The sequence below is a fragment of the Pleurodeles waltl genome, chromosome 4_2 (assembly GCF_031143425.1).
Source record: "Pleurodeles waltl isolate 20211129_DDA chromosome 4_2, aPleWal1.hap1.20221129, whole genome shotgun sequence".
Classification (NCBI taxonomy): Eukaryota; Metazoa; Chordata; class Amphibia; order Caudata; family Salamandridae; genus Pleurodeles; species Pleurodeles waltl.
The window spans coordinates 1,003,096,377-1,003,116,202 of record NC_090443.1 but is presented as its reverse complement, the minus strand read 5'-3'; the positions used below and the strand labels follow the sequence as shown (position 1 = coordinate 1,003,116,202).

The 19,826-nt window shown below is 44.4% G+C and overlaps 1 protein-coding gene across 2 annotated transcripts in view; it reads left to right on the top strand.

The window, feature by feature from the left end:
* Positions 1-19,826, top strand: part of GPBP1L1 (GC-rich promoter binding protein 1 like 1) — a 261,647-nt gene that overhangs the window by 146,794 nt on the left and 95,027 nt on the right. For both annotated transcript variants that reach the window (XM_069232849.1, XM_069232850.1), the window contains exon 8: positions 6,082-6,222. In XM_069232849.1, the coding sequence (XP_069088950.1) occupies positions 6,082-6,222 (141 nt within the window). The remainder of the gene's footprint in view (positions 1-6,081; positions 6,223-19,826) is intronic.

The window sequence follows — 19,826 nt, the reverse complement described above, 5'->3', positions numbered from 1 at the left end:
CAGTATTACCAATCTTGGGAGGAAATAACAGACACTTGGGTCTTAGCAATTATCCAACATGGTTATTGCATAGAATTTCTCCAAATCCCTCCAAATATACCACCGAAAACACAGAATATATCAAAACAGCATTCAGACCTTCTGGAAATAGAAGTTCAAGCATTACTGCAAAAGAACGTAATAGAACTGGTACCAGGTACACAAATAAACACCGGAGTTTACTCACTGTACTTTCTAATACCAAAAAGGACAAAACACTGAGACCAATCCTAGATCTCAGAACACTAAACACCTACATCAAATCAGAACACTTTCACATGGTCACGCTACAAGAAGTGTTACCATTGCTAAAGCAACAAGACTACATGACAACCTTAGATCTCAAAGACGCATATTTCCACATACCGGTACATCCCTCGCACAGGAAATACCTAAGGTTCGTATTCAAAGGAATACATTACCAATTCAAAGTATTGCCGTTCGGTATAACAACCGCACCAAGAGTCTTTACAAAATGCCTAGCAGTAGTAGCTGCACACATCAGAAGGCAGCAAATACACGTATTCCCGTATCTAGACGATTGGCTAATCAAGACCAACTCACTGACAAAGTGTTCACACCACACAGATCAGGTCATACAAACCCTCTACAAACTCGGTTTCTCCGTCAACTATGCGAAATCACGCATTCTGCCGTGCAAAGTACAGCAATACCTAGGAGCAACAATAGACACAACAAGGGGAATAGCCACTCCAAGTCCACAAAGGGTTCAAAATTTCCAAAAAGTTATACAAACCATGTATCCAACACAAATAATACAGGCAAAGATGGTATTACAACTCCTAGGCATGATGTCCTCATGCATAGCCATTGTCCCGAATGCAAGACTGCACATGAGGCCCTTACAACAGTGCCTAGCATCACAATGGTCATAAGCACAGGGTCACCTTCTAGATCTGGTGTTGATAGACCGCCAAACATACATCTCGCTTCTATGGTGGAACAGTATAAATTTAAACAAAGGGCGGCCTTCCAAGACCCAGTGCCACAATACGTGATAACAGATGCTTCCATGACAGGGTGGGGAGCACACCTCAATCAACACAGCATCCAAGGACAATGGGACGTACATCAAACAAAGCTGCATATAAATCACCTCGAACTGCTAGCAGTTTTCCTAGCGTTAAAAGCATTCCAACCCATCATAACCCACAAGTACATTCTTGTCAAAACAGACAACATGACAACAATGTATTATCTAAACAAACAGGGGGGGGGACACACAACACAGCTGTGCCTCCTGGCACAAAAAATATGGCAATGGGCAATTCACAACCACATTCGCCTAATAGCACAGTTTATTCCAGGGATCCAGAATCAACTTGCAGACAATCTCTCTCGAGATCACCAACAGGTCCACGAATGGGAAATTCACCCCCAAATTCTAAACACTTACTTCAAAATTTGGGGAACACCTCAAATAGACTTATTTGCAACAAAGGAGAATGCCAAAACTGCGCATCCAGATACCCACACAGGCAGTCCCAAGGCAATGCCCTATGGATGAACTGGTCAGGGATATTTGCGTACGCTTTTCCCCCTCTCCCTCTCCTTCCATATCTAGTAAACAAATTGAGTCAAAACAAACTCATACTGATAGCACCAACATGGGCGAGGCAACCATGGTACACAACACTGCTAGACCTATCAGTAGTACCCCACGTCAAGTTACCCAACAGGCCAGATCTGTTAACACAACACAAACAACAGATCAGGCATCCAAACCCAGCATCGCTGAATCTAGCAATCTGGCTCCTGAAATCCTAGAATTCGGACACTTAAACCTCACCCAAGAATGTATGGAAGTCATAAAGCAAGCTAGAAGACCATCCACTAGACACTGCTATGCAAGCAAATGGAAAAGGTTTGTTTGCTACTGCCATAATAATCAAATTCAACCATTACACGCATCTCCAAAGGATGTAGTGGGTTACTTACTACACTTACAAAAATCAAACCTGGCCTTCTCTTCCATTAAAATACACCTCGCAGCAATATCTGCATACCTGCAGATTACCCATTCAACTTCACTATTTAGGATGCCTGTCATTAAAGTGTTTATGGAAGGCCTCAAAAGAATTATACCACCAAGGACACCACCCGTTCCTTCATGGAACCTCAACATCGTCTTAACGAGACTCATGGGTCCACCTTTTGAACCCATGCATTCTTGCGAAATACAATTCCTAACCTGGAAAGTTGCATTTCTCATCGCCATCACATCTCTAAGAAGAGTAAGTGAAATTTAGGCGTTTACAATACAAGAACCTTATATCCAAATACACAAAAATAAGGTAGTCCTAAGAACCAATCCTAAATTTCTACCAAAGGTTATTTCACCGGTCCACTTAAATCAAACGGTAGAAATACCAGTGTTCTTCCCACAGCCAGACTCGGTAGCTGAAAGGGCACTACATACATTAGACATCAGAAGAGCACTAATGTACTACATTGACAGAACAAAACAAATCAGAAAAACAAAACAACTGTTTATTGCATTCCAAAAACCTCATACAGGAAACCCAATATCAAAACAGGGTATAGCCAGATGGATAGTTAAATGCATCCAAATCTGCTACCTTAAAGCCAAAAGGGAGCTGCCCATTACACCAAGGGCACACTCAACCCGAAAGAAAGGCGCTAGCATGGCCTTCCTAGGGAATATTCCAATGCACGAGATATGTAAGGCAGCCACATGGTCTACGCCTCACACATTTACTAAGCACTACTGTGTGGACGTGCTATCCGCACAACAAGCCACAGTAGGTCAAGCCGTACTAAGAACTCTATTTCAGACTACTTCCACTCCTAAAGGCTGAGCCACCGCTTTTGGGGAGATAACTGCTTACTAGTCTATGCACAACATGTGTATCTGCAGCTACACATGCCATCGAACTGAAAATGTCACTTACCCAGTGTACATCTGTTCGTGGCATTAGTCGCTGCAGATTCACATGTGCCCACCCGCCTCCCCGGGAGCCTGTAGCCGTTTGGAAGTTATCTTCAACTTTGTACATTTTGTAAATATATTACTTAAACCTTAATTGGTACATACTTATTCACTCCATTGCATGGGCACTATTACTAACACACACAACTCCTACCTCACCCTCTGCGGGGAAAACAATCGAAGATGGAGTCGACGCCCATGCGCAATGGAAGCAAAGGAGGAGGAGTCCCTCGGTCTCGTGACTCGAAAGACTTCTTCGAAGAAAAACAACTTGTAACACTCCGACCCAACACCAGATGGCGGGCTATGCACAACATGTGAATCTGCAGCGACTAATGCCACGAACAGATGTACACTGGGTAAGTGACATTTTCATTTTCGTCTGTGATCAGAGACGCAGCTGCAGAACTTCCTAGAGGATTTAGAATGGGGGAGTTACTGATGGGACCAGAGAAGTGGCTAGCAGCACTGTCTGGAGCACTTAAAATGAGGAATTACCACTGGGACCAAACCAAAAACACAAATGTAGTTTGACCTGTATCTTTGTCCGCCGCCTACTTTGTAATTCTGTTTGACTTCCACAAGTTGATCTGCTTTTTCCCTGAAACGGAGTCATGATTGTTTACATCACTGCCCAGAATTCTCTGCCGTACCAGATGAGACCACCATGAAATAGTATCTTTAGCCACCTAATCAACCTATGACTATGCTTTAATTATAGGTGAGGAACAACACAACGGAAACTGTTTGTGGGGAAAAAAGGTTTTATTTGGTGATCAGAACAAATAAGCATGTGCGATAAGACAATAAAGCATCCAAAGGGACAAGCGGTGGAAAGTGTCGTAGTGGTTGTGAAATAACACAATGGCCTGAATAAAGTAGAAGTTTAATTCAAATGAGGCGGGGCACATGAAGGATGTGCAGTGCCCGCCATGCAAGGGCGTTCAAAAGAGATACTGTGTGAAATGGCTAACGAGACCAGAAGGCACACAGAGGCAATGGTGGCAGGTTACAAAGAGGTGTCACTCATCACTACCTGCACTACAGCAGACACTACGTAACAGTCTGTGGGGAGTGGGGGTCATGACTCCTTGCTCGCAAATTAACTGGGAACTGGGTTCAAGGATAAGCTCTCCTCCTTTGTCAGGATACAAAAAGTCACTAAGATGCACAGGGAGACTGTGGGTAGGTGGGTGGCCTCTGGAAAGAATGACGAAGGCTTATGAGACCGGGTCCCTATGAAGATCGTGAGAGAGATATGTGAGGTGCACGGGAAAAGAAAGAATTGAACGTTAAAAACGGAACACAATACACAGTGGTTTGGTGAAAAGGCTGACCTGATGGAGCCTACGAACGATGACCCCATCACTGGCTGTGAATGTGAGCCTACAGGAACTTCATGACAACAATGACGTTGGACAAAGAGTGCCGGAATTGCATCCCTGGCCATCAAAGCTACTGAAAGGAAATGGAAAGGGCTGAACGATGAGTCCCAGGAGGTGCCACTGCAGGATCAGTGCCTTTCATTTGCTGAGCACAGGGAAGAGAAGGGCGTGTCGTCTGATTCGTTGCAAAGCGACGTAGCATGATCTGAAATGTTGTTTGTCGGAGTGTACTTAACTAAGAGCAGTCTATATTCGTAACACTCATTCTGCTCACATATCCTCCATAATTGAAAATTGTAGCCTCTTCACCGGGAATGGCTCAGAGTAAAATTGTCAGTCGTTAATCTCGAACGAGGGAGAGGTTCAATGGGACTAGGTGCTGCTATTAGTTAATGAAGAAAAACACTTAAGAGAGTGATAATAGGTCTACAGTGACCTATGAGTATGGAAACAAGTTGCATTTAAAGAGAGTGGGTATAGATAGCAAGCAGTGACGTGGGAGGGTTGGTGAGGTCAGGAAGACACAAACAGGAAACTTCAGGACTGTCCGGGGGGGGGGGGGAATTCTGGGGGACGGCAGTGCAAGCTGATTCAAAGTGTCATGGCTGCCATGAGCGCAAAGGAGAGAGACAAGAAAAAAGTAGTTCGCTCACAGTAAAAAGTATTGGTTATCGTGCAATAATCCAACGGTCAGTTTGCAAGGCTGTAACGAAACGGCAGGTAAAGCTAAAGCACTTACCAATAACTTCAATGGATTTTTGTAAGGCAATCTCACAAACGAATTAGTGATGGGCGTGAGGTAGGTGTGGTTAAAAGCCCACTGAATATTTACAATAGGTCGCAAGCGATTGCCTGCTCGACCTAAAAGTGACAAAATAATGAAATTATACTATCACAAAATGTGCTGCATTATGCACCATAATTTGCCTTTTATTGTTGCATGATTGACTTAACACTGCCTCATAATTTGGCACTCTCCTGCCGCATAATTCAAGTGGCCATGCCTAAAAGCATGTTTCTTCATGCAAGCTAGCTTGGACACAATAATACATCCACTAGCAGCCATTCAAGATCTGTTTGCAGACTAGCAACAGTGTCACAAGTAGTCATCACAGATGCAACGATACTTAAACAGCAGTCATACGGGTACGCATGCACACTGGTCTGGCGAATACAAGAATGGTGAAATGATCATGGTTGCATGCGTGAGTAAATGCTTTAGTGTAGGTGGATAAGTGGATGCTTATCTGTTTAGTGTGGGGTTACACATGTTCAAGTGCTCAGTTTGATAGAATGATGAGTGGGTGTACAAAGAGGTATGGAGGTTGCTACTTAAGTATGGATGGAATATGTATTCACTTATCAATGCACTCATTTCCCTTTCATCCATCAACACATCACACATTTATTCATCGATGTGTGTGCACATCCTTCATCCATATAGTACGAGCCTCCTGCAATCATTGTTATTGTCTGATATACTGCACGTTCTGCCATTATGGCAGTGTAGTGTTTGCTAGTCCAGTATGGCCCAAGCGATTTATTTTCTCCCACTTCTCCATCTGCACAACAACACTGATCAGCGAAGAAGCACTTTCACCGTCAAGACCTGATGACTGTATTTTTGGACCAGTCAGGGATTCGTTGAAGGTCCACCCACAGTTACTTTTTTTGTTTGTCTATCAGGCAGGTCCCTGGAAATCCAATGGAAGGGAATTGAAACAATCTTCACTTTTCTCCAGCCGTGACTCTGCCTTCACAAGTCCTTTGTCTGTTACCAAACCACCAGTGCAGACAGCAGTCTCTGTGCTCTCCTCTCCAAAAGAGGTATGTTTCAAGATGCATCGTGTTTTATTGTAATTGGTTTTGTGGGATGCTTTATGCATAGTTTCTACTATTGAATATCTGCCTTTGATTATCTTTCTGCATGACTTTTCCTTATCAAAATATCTGTTGGCTATTCGCATCATACTTAGTCTTCATAACACTTTCTATTTTTTTTATTTGACTGGTCTTGAAATTTATTTAATAATATTTACGGATTCACATTGAATACTATTTACGGGACTGTGTACCAGCTCAGTTTATGCACTGAAATTACCTCAGCAAACAAAAGCTCATACAACAAATTGATTGCTCGCTGGTATCTACAGTCTATATTAATCATTGTCACCCAAAATGTGTGATTCACCTGTACAGATAAGTTGGATTGCTTGATGGTGTGGAGTGATAGCTGTGTATTGAAGAGCTACAGGGATATGGATGGTCATGAATTGTTGGCTAAGCATACAGAGAGCCCAGAAACTGCAGGCTGATACCTAATTTAGTGTTTCTGCTCAGTACAGTTGAGACTTGCTTTGTGGTGGTTAGTGGGGATTCGTTTCTGCTTTAAGTAGTGCGTCTGACAAAACAGATTATGGGTCACCCAAGCCTGCAAGTTTGAGGATGTTAGTGCCTAAGGACTGTAGGGAGGGGTTGCAGAAGGTAGAGCAAGAACAAGAAAGGAATAGAAGGGAATTCACCTGCAATGCTGGGAGTAGAGGATGGGAGGTACAACCCCAAGATAGGTGAAGTTCATACTAAAGGACATTTAGTCACCTTTAGGGGGGTAAAGAGGGTGGGTCAAACCAAAGCATACAGCAGAGGAGTTGGTGGTGTTTGATTCCTTGATTCATGTTATTCTTTTGCCTGGGGGCTAGCCACAGACCCAGTTGAGAAAGAAGCACATGGTTTAGTTAACAGAAGGAAAGGGGAAGGAAGACATCCACCTGGGAGCTGATCCATGGGCTGTTCCCAAAAGAGAAGGGTACTAGCTTTAGAGCTTATACTTTAGGAGAAGCAGTTGAATAGTGGAGGTGAGGTCAGTCGTATGTTAATGGAATGGGTAACAACATTGAAGATAACTTTAAAACACATAGCTATGCAAACTGTGTCAAGTACAACCCTTTCCTGCACTCGACTTGGGGAACCGAGGGCGAGCTGTTGCATGGCTTGAGATGAGGGACAGTAACTAACTAGGAGTTCAGAACTCAACAGTAAACCAACAGACACCAACAGTTGCCCACCCCAGTGGTAATCTTTTAATCAAAATAAGTTACTTTTAATCACACAGCGTTACAAAATACTACACATTCCAGAAGGCTGATATACCTTCTGGTTGTATGACCCCTCCACCCCCTCCAAACTGTATCTCATTGGCATGTCATTCTTTTGGTACCCGTTTCCATTCCCTCTCTGCTCTCTTGTGGGACTCCGGTAAAGATGTGGGCGCAGGCTTAAGCAGGTCACAGGTGCACATGACTGTTGATTACCCAAAATGTTGGCCCCCAAGTAAGTTCAACATTCTTTAGCTCAAAAAGTCTCTACTCATGCTGGGTATATTCTCAGTCTTTGCCTGCACAGAACCATGTTACATGCTCAGCGTGCTAGTGTGTCTGAAGTGTGAGACCGATGTAGTCAGTTTCTTCACTCTCTGTACTGTCAGGAGACCACAGTTGGCAGTCTAGCCCTTTGTCAACGTCACAGACGCTGAGCTTGCGCTTGACTGGCTTGTCATTCAATAATGTAGGTGCAGCTCATATGGGCATTCATCTTTAGCAGTTGCAAACCTCTATATTGATACTCTTGGGTGCTAGTCTGCAGCAGTTGCAAACTTTGAGGCCGATGCAGGTGGACCCTCATCAACAGTTGCAGCCTCAGATGCTTATGCAGACACACTTGTCTTTGACAACAGCGTGATGGATACCAATGCTACTTGCCACATGAGCTGCCATGAGAAACTGGTAGGTATCATGCTCACCAGATATGGACCTACTTCACCTTACTTCAGTAGTCTGTCACATTTGTGTGCTATATACTCAGAGAATACACTGTGTTGTTTTTCTCCCTGATAGTCTCTCCTCCTTCAGAACCAGGCATCCTCCCTCCTTCTCTATAGTCCTGATCTCTAAGAAGATGCTCTGCTTCTCCGACAAATGTCAGACTTCAAGACAGTCTTGTCCCAACATCTTCCATGGCTAAAATTGTGTTGTCTTGACAAACAGCGCTTGTGCTATCCTGGTTGCCTCCATGTTAAAACAGATGTAAAGCATTACTGTAAGGAAACTTTTCTTTTTGTATGGTCGCCGCCAAGTTTATGGAATGATGCTGCCGTTTTTCTTGTTGTTGTTGTGTTTTTTTTTTTTTTTTTTTTTTTTTTTTACTTAGAGCACACCGAGGCGTTCTAACCACACCTTGGTGCCCTTACCCTACAATGCGTATGTTGAATTGGTTTATACCTAATTGACATAAGCAATCATAATCTGTAAGTCCATAGTATATGGTAGCCAGGGCATGTAAATTAGAAGGTCCACATAAGGATTGCAGCACTGATTGTGCCACCCTCCCCCTCCAGTGTGTGTGTGTAACTTTCCCCTGTGGCAGACCTTCCAAACAGTGTGTCATGGTGCAGCATATTTTACTGTTAGAGCATGTATTTTACCTGCTCTGACATTAAAAATTCTAAACTGTCATTTTTAGCGGGGTGAAAAAGCATGGGCGTCCATTGGTGAAAGGAGGATTATACGCTACCTCAGGTGTGCTAATTCCTGAAAGTTGATGCTCCAAGGTATCAAACAACTAGTTACATTAAGCCTGACTTGAGTCTTAAGCTGAAATTAATGTAACATTTTGTAGTTGTGTAACTTTAACAAAGTTACCACTTTGTTGCCTTTTGTTTCCTGTGCCCTTAACGGTTTTATAGGGAGCCTGACCCCGAGTTGGCTTTCTGCACTTCTGGGGAGATATGCTATTGACTACCAGGAAAGGAGACAATAGAAGCTTGCACTGAAGAGGTGTTACCTCCCCCACTGCAGAAGCCACACAATGTTCGTCCAAAAGGAGTTTCAATGGCGAATCCTCCTTTCAAGGGCAAATCTTGGGAGAGGAGCTACTTTATTTTAGGCACACAGACTTGCACTGGGGACAGGCAAGTGAAAAACGGTTGCCAAACTGGTTTTCTAGGGGCGTGTAGCCCCCAAGGTAGCCACATCTCTGGGTTAAGCTAAGGAGGCTCTGGATGCCGAGGGAGTGGTTCTGCCATGTTGGGAGTGGGCAGACTGGTGCATCTTGAAATAACCATATGCCACATTTCCCAGAAAATGGTCATCAGGAGGAAGGTGCCCTAATAGCCTATTGACTATTGTCTGTGTCTACCCCAAGGACACTTTCTGAACATAAATGGGGCACCCTAGGCACCCAGAACTCTGATCTCGTCTGGTCTGGAAGAAGGTCTGCCCTGCTGAATCGAGCCAGCAAAGAGTGCACCAACGTGGACTGTACCTGTTGAACCTGGGGGCTAACAAATGAGAAGGGACTGTGCCTGCTGTGTCCTGCCCGTGGAGAAGGTTTCTCCAGAGCCCAGCTTAAGCAATAGACTCTAAACCTCAGTTGACTTGACCTCCAGTTCAGAGTAACAGCTGAAGAAGCCTGCTGGGGTGAGTTGGTAGCCTGTCGTTGGGAAGCACTAGATACCAGGACCGGGCACTAAAGCTTGTACCCGAATCTGCTATGCTCAGGAGAGTTGTCAGTGCAGTTTGGTCACCCATGAGGCAAGTTATCGTCCAAGGAGAGATTTGGCCATGACTGTAATACTGGGCGACTGGTAGCCCAGGCTGTCTGGACTGAGAGGTCTTTGAGGTATGTTGATTCCTGTGTCCAGGGCCCCTTCACCAAGTTTGTGGACTGATGAGTAGCTGTAGGAAGACCTCATTGACCACATTGCATCCTCTATACCTTGCGCTGGGACCACTTTCATAGCAACCTATTGCAAAGGTATAAAATAACCTGCAACTTCTTGAAAGACTGCTTCTTCTTTAGAGGTAACTGTATGTGTGCAATTTGCTGGTTCCCCTGACTGACTTGCTGCTGGAGCTGATTGCCCAAAGTAACTCCAAGTAATTGCATTGACACCAGAGGTTTTTTTTCATTAACCTTTTGCTGCCAGGCCTTTTCCCCCTCCGTTTCAAGGCCCTTTTTGTTTAGTTTTTTTTTGTCAGTTTGTGCTTAAGCCCTCATAACTTTTTGTCCACATAAGCTACCCACCCCAAATTTGCATCTTTTTTTTCAAACATCCAAGGGATTCTAGAGGCACCCAGAGTTTGTGGGTTCCCCTGGAGGATACCAAGAAAATAGCAAAAATACAGCGAAAATTTAGTTTTATTTAAAAAAAAAAAAAAAAAAAAAAAAAACGGGAAAAAAGGGCTGCAGAAGAAAGCTTGTTTTTTTTTCCCGCTGAAAATGGCATCAACAAATGGTTTGCGGTGCTAAAATCACCATCTTCCCAGCTTTCAGGAACAGGCAGACTTAAGTCAGAAAACCACATTTCTTAACACAATTTTGGCACTTTACTAGGGCATACCCCATTTTTACAATTTGTGTTTTTAGACTCCTAGTTAGTGACAGAAATGCATGTGAAACCAATGCTGGATCCAAGAAATATAAACATTTATGAAACGTAGGCCAAATTCTGAATTCAGCTAGGGGTATTTGTGTAGATCCTTCAAGGTTTTCCTACAGAAAGTAACCGCTAAAATAAATAAAAATATTGAAATTGAGGTGAAAAAGAGCCATTTCTGTCCACGTTTTCTTCTGTAACTTTGTCCAGCTATGGCAGATTCTTGAAAGCAATATACAGTTACGTCTGCTGGAGTTTTCTGATTGCAGGGATATATAAGGCGTGTAGGTTCATCAAGAACCCCAGGTACCCAGAGCCAATAAAGGAACTGCACCTTGAAATGGGTTTTCATTCTATACCGGGTATACAGCAATTCATTTGGTGAAATATAAAGAGTGACAAATAGGTATCTAGGAAACCTTTGTATTTCCAAAATGCGCACTAGATGAGGTGAAGATAAGCAGTGGTTAGTTGCACATCTCTGAATTCCGGGGCCCCCATACTAGCATGTAAATCACAGGGCATTTCTCAAATCGATGTCTTTTTACACCCTCTCTTACATGTGGAAGGAAAAAATGTAGAGAAGGACAAGGGGCACTAACCCTTGATCTGCTATTCTGTGTTCCCCCAAGTCTCCCGATAAAAATGGTTCCTCACTTTGGTGCGTAGGCCTAATGCCCGCAACAGTAATGCGACATGAATACATCACATTTTTACATTGAAATCTGACATGTTTTTTGGAAAGTGCCTAGCTGTGGATTGTGGCCTGTAGCTCAGCTGGCACCTAGGGAAACCTACCAAACCTGGGCATTTCTGAAAACCAGACACCTAGGGGAATCCAGGATGGGGGTGACTTGTGGGGCTCTCACCAGTTTCTATTACCTAGAATCCTTTGGAAACCTAAAGATTTAGCACCCTGGCGTTTTTGGTCACCAGTGCGACAGTCATCTAGGGAAACCTACCAAACCAAGACACTTTTTAAAACTAGACACCTGGAGGAGTCCGGGGGGGGGGGGGGAGCTTGCGCGGATCCTTCAACAGTTTCTTACCCAGACCTCTGCTAACCTCAAATATAGCTTAAAGAAATCACATTTTCAACACTTTTCTTTGTAGGATCACTGTGCCGGTACAATTTTCTCACCCCTCAATGTTCCCCTTGGTCTGCTGATAAAAATGATACCTCACTTGTGTGGGTGGCCTGGCTGCCTGCAACAGGAAAAGGCCAAACACGTGTAGAGATTGAGTGGATAGCACAGCAAGGTTTTCTTTTATACATGTTTAGGCTGACTCAGCTTTGGGGACCCACACAAGTGAAGTACTGTTTTACTTGGGAGACTGAGGGGAACGATGGGTGGTAGAAACTTTTGTGCTGGTGCGATGATCCTACAAAGAAAAGTGAGTAAAATGTTTTTTAAGCATATTTTGAAGTTTACTGGGGAGTCTGGGGAAGATCCTAGCAAGCCGCACCTCCCTGGACTCCTCGGGGGTCTAGATTAAAAAAAAAAAATGCCCGGGTTTGGTAAGTTTCCCTAGATGACTGCAGCGCCTTGGACCAAAAAACGCAGCCCCTCCCCTTGAATACAGGTAGTGTTGTAATCATTTTGATTAGTCCACGTCCTTCTGTAATATTCCAAACACCAAAATTGTGAAAATAAACGCACTTCGGTTGTGTTAAGAAGACACCTCACCACTAACACAGTTGGTGGCATGCATCATCATAGGGGTCCCACCCGAGACACCTAGCATGCCACGGGTGTGCTCTGACACCTGATTACAATGTAGCAGGTTTTGTCATTTTTACCAAAGTCATTTTCACCACACATACCGGTTGGATTTGGCACGAGGGTGAGTGATGGTTCAGCAGATCAAATTATCAAGAGATTTCACAAAAATGAAATTCACTGTTAGTAACAAAGGCCAAAAACAAAAAACTGAGCCAATGACTCCCAGCTCGTGAGCTGTAAAGCCGTGTCAAGGCACCAACTGCTTCACAGTCCATTCACACACCTTTCATACATGACATGCACAAGACCATTCACGCTGCCAGCTGCAGGCCCAGCACCTTACAACACTCGCATAAGCAAACAGTGCCATTCAAGGACCCATCACTTTCATACACCCACATTTCTGATACAACAATCACACCAACTGATGGGAGTGTGTGAACTGGTGTTTGGCTGGCAGTGTGTTGCAGTGGTCCACAGCAAGTCAATATTTACACTGCCAGCCAAGCTCCACTCCATGCACACTGCCATCACTTTTTTTGGTTTAACAAAAAAGAGACCACTAACTAATTACAAATAAGTACAGAACTACAAACTCGAAAGCTCTAGCTAAATGCATGACTAATGCCAACCGTGAAACTGAAAAAAAAAGTATAAAACAATACAGAACAGGCAGTTTACACTCATGGTAGTTCCCAATAATTGTTTTGGGTGTGTTAACTTCTAAAACAGCCGGCAACACACAGCCCAGGCTTAGGACAATCAGGGCAGTTTTTCTGAGTCTCCCTCCGGATACCTCTTCAGGCACAGACTCTAAATTTCTTAGTGGGAAAGTCTTTTTTGGGAGTGGGAGGAATGTGATCAGGAAAGTGGCAATCTTTCAATTTAGCCACATCCTCCACCACTGCTATTCTAGGAACTCTTGCCTGTTCCACCACAAAAAGGCTGTATCACCGACTCCCGAAATTTAACAAGTTTCATCCTTGACTCGGGGAAACAATCCTTGCACACAATAAAAGCATTAAAAGTTGTTAAATGAAACAAATGGATGGCCTACGTTTTATACCAAACGTAAGACTTAAGAATAGCAGCGTAAGGTTCCAACCTCTGGTCTACTTTATCAACACCAGCCATGTTCTGATTTAAAATGCACACAGGTTTGCACAACTTGACCCCAAACAGCCACGGGTGAAGTACTCATCCTGTATGGTAGTTAACATGTAGACATCCCTTCTGTCTGCAAATTTCCGAGCTAGCAGCTCATCATTCTGCAAGGTACTGCACTGTCACCAAGTTTTTTTATTTTTTTTACAGACAAGCTCCCTTGGTTAGCCTTTCTGGTTAGAACGGATTGTGCCACAAGCAACAGTGTCCACTCTGAACAATTTCTTGAACAACTGCACTCCAGTGTAGAAGTTATCTATGTATAAATGGTGACCTTTGTTAAACAGTCTACCAAGGTCCCACACAATTTTCTCACTAACTCCAAAAGTGGGCGGAAAACTAGGGGTGTCAATACTGGAATCCCTACCAGTGTAGACCCAGAAATTATACACATCCTGAACTACTTTAAGAGAGCATATACATCTTAATTCCATACCATGCCCTCTTGCTAGGAATGTACTGCTTAAAAACCAAACGCACCTTGAACAGGACCAAAGACTCCTCTACAAATATTTCTCTGGAAGATAAACCTATGAAAACCGATCTACAAAATGATCAAGGACAGGCCTAATCTTAAAAAGACTGTCAGAATCAGGGTGATCTTGTGGCAAGGCTAAAGCATTGTCAATAAAATGCAGCATCCGAAGAAGAAGCAAATACCGACTACGACTTATGGTTGCAGGAAATATAGCCGTTGCCACCAAGGGACACTTAGACCAATAAGAAGCCAGCAAAGGCTTCCTTATCAAACCCATCAAAGTCAAACCCGGGGACTTTTTCAACTCTTCCAGATTTGTGGGAATCCACTGGGTAACTCTAGACTGAGGCCTAAGTCTGGCAGCATTGTCCCTCAATTACTGCTCTACATACAAACTAGTCTGCTCAACAATCTCTTCCAAAAATGCATCATCCATAAACAGTTGAAAGAAATTGAGAGGCAAAAAGTTTTCCGTATAGACTCTACACCCTGGGAGATCAGTAAAGGCAGGCAGCTGTGGCTGCTCCATGTTTGGGACAATCCATGTGTCATGTCTTCCAGTGGGAAACATTTCATCTCCATGCTGCTTCACTATTGGCAAATCAGTCTCCTCCTCTAAAACAGGCCCTTCATCTGCTCTGAGAGTGGCTTCCTCATCAGAAGATTCCTCTCGGACAGAAAACTCACTGCCAGAATCTTTCACTTCCTCCTCTGCCTCAGTTGCAGATTCAGTCTCATAATGATGGTCAGAAGACGACTCAAAAAGCATGCCAACAACCCGCTGAGCGGTCACTCTGCGGCTAGCCATGATCCTTTCTAACAAAAAATGGATAACCATCAACAACCAGCACTGTCTAAAATGAGTAGTAAACAAAGTGCAGCTTTATCACAGAGTTATGTACTAAAAAAAAAAATGCCAATCACTTGGCTGAAAATGCTACTCACCAGCAACTACTCTGCAGAGACACAGCAATCACCAATAATATCCCCCTAAAAAGAAAAGCAAATTAGACATACGACAACACAAATATCATTGTGCACAAATCTAAGGACAATTTCACACACAATTGTGCATTTAGTACACTACCTACAAACATGTCCTTCATGCATGTCACCAATACTCCTTTGAAGTGGCTCTGTATGCACTATTTCAAAGTAAGGAATAGTATGCACAGAGTCCAAGGGTTCCCGTTAGAGGTAAGATAGTGGCAAAAAGAGATAATACTAATGCTCTATTTTGTGGTAGTGTGGTAGAGCAGTAGGCTTATCAAAGGAGTAGTGTTAAGCATTTGTTGTACACACACAGGCAATAAATGAGGAACACACACTCAAAGATAATTCCAGGCCAATAGGTTTTGTTATAGAAAAATATATTTTCTTAGTTTATTTTAGGAACCACAGGTTCAAATTCTACATGTAATATCTCATTTGAAAGGTATTGCAGGTAAGTACTCTAGGAACTTCGAATAATCACAATAGCATATATACTTTTTACATAAAACACATTTAGCTGTTTTAAAAGTGGACACAGTGCAATTTTCACAGTTCCTGGGGGAGGTAAAAAACAATCTAAGATGGAGTCGACGCCCATGCGCAATGGAGCCGAAGAGGGAGGAGTCCTTCGGTCCCGTGACCAAAAAATACTTCTTCGAAGAAAAACAACTTGTAATACTCCGAGCCCAACACCAGGCAGCGGACTGTGCGAAACATGTGAATCTGCAGCGACTAATGCCACGAACAGATGTACACTGGGTAAGTGACATTTTCATTCTTGCAGGTAAGTAAACCACCTACGGGGTTCAAATTGGGGTTCAAGGTAGCCCACCGTTGGGGGTTCAGAGCAACCCCAAAGTTACCACACCAGCAGCTCAAGGCCGGTCAGGTGCAGAGTTCAAAGTGGTGCCCAAAACGCATAGGCTTCAATGGAGAGAAGGGGGTGCCCCGATTCCAGTCTGCCAGCAGGTAAGTACCCGCGTCTTCGGAGGGCAGACCAGGGGGGTTTTGTAGGGCACCAGGGGGGGACACAAGCCCACACAAAAAGTACACCCTCAGCAGCGCGGGGCGGCCGGGTGCAGTGTGCAAACAAGCGTCGGGTTTCAAGTAGATTTCAATGGGAGACCAAGGGGTCTCTTCAGCGGTGCAGGCAGGCAAGGGGGGGGCTCCTCGGGGTAGCCACCACCTGGGCAAGGGAGAGGGCCTCCTGGGGGTCACTCCTGCACAGGAGTTCTGATCCTTCAGGTCCTGGGGGCTGCGGGTGCAGGGTCTTTTCCAGGCGTCGGGATTTCAGAGTCAGGCAGTCGCGGTCAGGGGGAGCCTTGGGATTACCTCTGCAGGTGTCACTGTGGGGACTCAGGGGGGACAACTTTGGTTACTCACAGTCTCGGAGTCGCCGGAGGGTCCTCCCTGAGGTGTTGTTTCTTCACCAGTCGAGTCTGGGTCCCCGAGTGCAGTGTTGCAAGTCTCACGCTTCTTGCGGGGATTGCAGGGGTCTTTAAATCTGCTCCTCTGGATACAAAGTTGCAGTCTTTGTTGAACAGGGCCGCTGTTCTCTGGAGTTTCTTGGTCTTTTGGAAGCAGGGCAGTCCTCTGAGGATTCAGAGGTCGCTGGTCCCGGGGAAAGCGTTGCTGGAGCAGTTTTCTTCTGAAGGAGGGAGACAGGCTGGTAGGGCTGGGGCCAAAGCAGTTGGTGTCGTCTTCTTCTCTGCAAGGTTTTTCAGCTCAGCAGTCCTCTTCTTCTTTAAGTTGCAGGAATCTATATTCTTAGGTTCAGGGGAGCCCTTAAATACTAAATTTAAGGGCGTGTTTAGGTCTGGGGGGTTAGTAGCCAATGGCTACTAGCCCTGAGGGTGGGTACGCCCTCTGTGCATCCTCCCAAGGGGAGGGGTCACATTCCTATCATTATTGAGGGAATCCTCCATCTGCAAGATGGAGGATTTCTAAAAGTTAGTCACTTCAGCTCAGGGCACCTTAGAGGCTGTCCTGACTGGCCAGTGGCTCCTCCTTGTTTTTCTCATTAATTCCTCCGGCCTTGCCGCCAAAAGTGGGGCTGTGGCCGGAGGGGGCAGGCAACTCCACTAGCTGGAGTGCCCTGTGGTGCTGGAACAAAGGGGGTGAGCCTTTGAGGCTCACCGCCAGGTGTTACAGCTCCTGCCTGGGGGAGGTGATAGCATCTCCACCCAGTGCGGGCTTTGTTACTGGCCACAGAGTGACAAAGGCACTCTCCCCATGTGGCCAGCAACATGTCTCGAGTGTGGCAGGCTGCTAAAACCAGTCAGCCTACACGGGTAGTTGGTTAAGGTTTCAGGGGGCACCTCTAAGGTGCCCTCTGGGGTGTATTTTACAATAAAATGAGGCAGATGGACCCAAAGAAATAGGCCGATTTGCCCCCAAGTGAGGCAGAAATGGCCAACACTAATGTCCCCCCTTTTCAAACTGTTTATTTCATCACTTATCAGTTGCCCTGTCACCTTTCCTAGGAAATTCTATAGCTCTTTCCAAGATGGCATAAATGGCTGTCACAGCCACCTAGAGATCCATCTATTTCTCTAGCAGACAAAATTGCCTGGACCAGGCTCAAGTGCAGACACCCTAAGTGAGTCAAACAACCTTTAGCAATAGTTGGCTGAAATGCTTGCGAGGATTCTTTTCACCTCTTCCTTCAGTCTGTGTACTATTCTCAAGCATTGGATCTTTTATGTGGTCACATGCTTGTATCATTCCCATTTGTTGAGGTTGGAGACTCCGGTTAAGTACATTGTGCATTACGTCACCAAACGGTAGAAAGAAACTAAAACATATTAGTTTAGTAACCAATTCTCTTAATTGGAAATTAGCTATTTCGGCCAAATGAGGTTGAGGTATACTGAGCTCTATTGGCCTCCGAAGCCACAGCAGCTTAGATTTTCATTGCATGTCTTGTGTGATGGGAGTCTCTACAGAACTCTGCTCTTCACTTCTATTAAGATTGCAGACTGAGGCTGACTAAAAACCTTAGTTTTTGACCTCCTAAGCAGCTCTTCTGGGATTGTCAGGGATTTGTTTTTTAAACTAAGATTCAATGATTCACGTGAAAAAATAAATCCAGATCACAAGTCTGAAATTTGCTGCAAATTTTTGATAGGGACCGTACTGGACAGAGTTCAGGACTTTACAGGTTTAGGAATGATGCACCTTCATTTGACGGATCCTTTCAAGGTTCTGTAATATCGACTTACAGCAAGGTGCAGAAACCCAGCTCATCCAGGCACTGGAAATAGGGAAAGATCCTATTACTGAATAAGATGCAGATGATGGTCTCAAGAGAGCCAGCTTTGAAGGTGGAAAGTGTTCGGAGGTGAGTCCTACCTTAGATTGCCATCACAATCGAGCCATGTGGACCCCCATCAGTTGATAAGCTATTGTCTCCTTCTACGACATAAAAAATGTAAAGAAAACCACCATAAACCAGAAAGAAATCGAAGACCCTCTCGTCAACAGCACAGACAAACATCCTGTTGACAAAGTCCCCATTGCTGCCTCTGTCGTGTCTTAACATTGACTTCACTAGTCTTGTCAGCGATTCACTTGACATTTCTGGCATCACCTCCACCCAGATTTTCTTTGGGATTACCCTCTACATTATTGCACACTCCCCCATCACTTAGCACAGTTTAATGAATGCCACCAGTCAAGATGTTTTTGAAACATACATTGAAGGCATGAGAAAGAATGTGCTGATGAAGAACTCTGTGGGCCAGCGTACAGTTGGGCAGATTTGAATGTCAAATGCCAGGATGACAACAGCAACCCACACCCAAAAGGTTATACTCTTGGCAGGCGCATCCATTCTGTCATAGAGAAGTGACAGTTCACTGGTATTGGTCCTACCATCTGTATTGCCAATATTATGAGAGGCTACAATTAGCCAACCAGGATGTAAGTGCAAGAGAATTTATTACGTTTTTCAAGTTAGGTTTCCTATGGTGCTGCAACATTAAATGCCACAACCACAGCAGCTGCTGCCTCAGCCGGTTTTGCCTCAACCAGTAGTACAACATTAACAGTCTGCACCTCCACTTTCTCAGCAATGTCCACCTTCGAGACTGCCTCTTTGTTTAGTTCCACTACCTCCTCAAATGGTCTGGATTTGACTCTGGATGATGCAGAAGGAGAGGTTCTTGAGACAACTTCCTCTACAAAGGGACAAGGTAAAGATGATTGTAGAGCAGCTGCTCCGGAATATCTGGAACCAACAATTGTGTGTTCGCCACCTGACAACATCTCCAAGTTTCATACCTCAATGAAAGCATCCAAGAGGTTTGGTCTCCCATTATTTGAACAAAAGGATTTTTTCCTGTATGACATTTGGGATAGGCCTAGCAAAACACCAGTGCAAAAAAATGCTTATTGTGCCACTGGAATCAAGCTAGTCTGGTTGAGGGGATCAAAACATGTCTTGTGAAGATTGTTTCCTATCCAGGGAAGACCTGGCCTGACAGTTTGGGCTGGACTATTCCCGTGGGGAGCAGGGTCAAGACTGATTTGCATATGGCTGGTTCCAAACTGTAGGGTGGTGAGCAAAAAAACGATTGATTAAACCCAGATCTGTGACTGAGGAGTAAATGTTTGATATGTTCTGCATTCGGTCCATCAT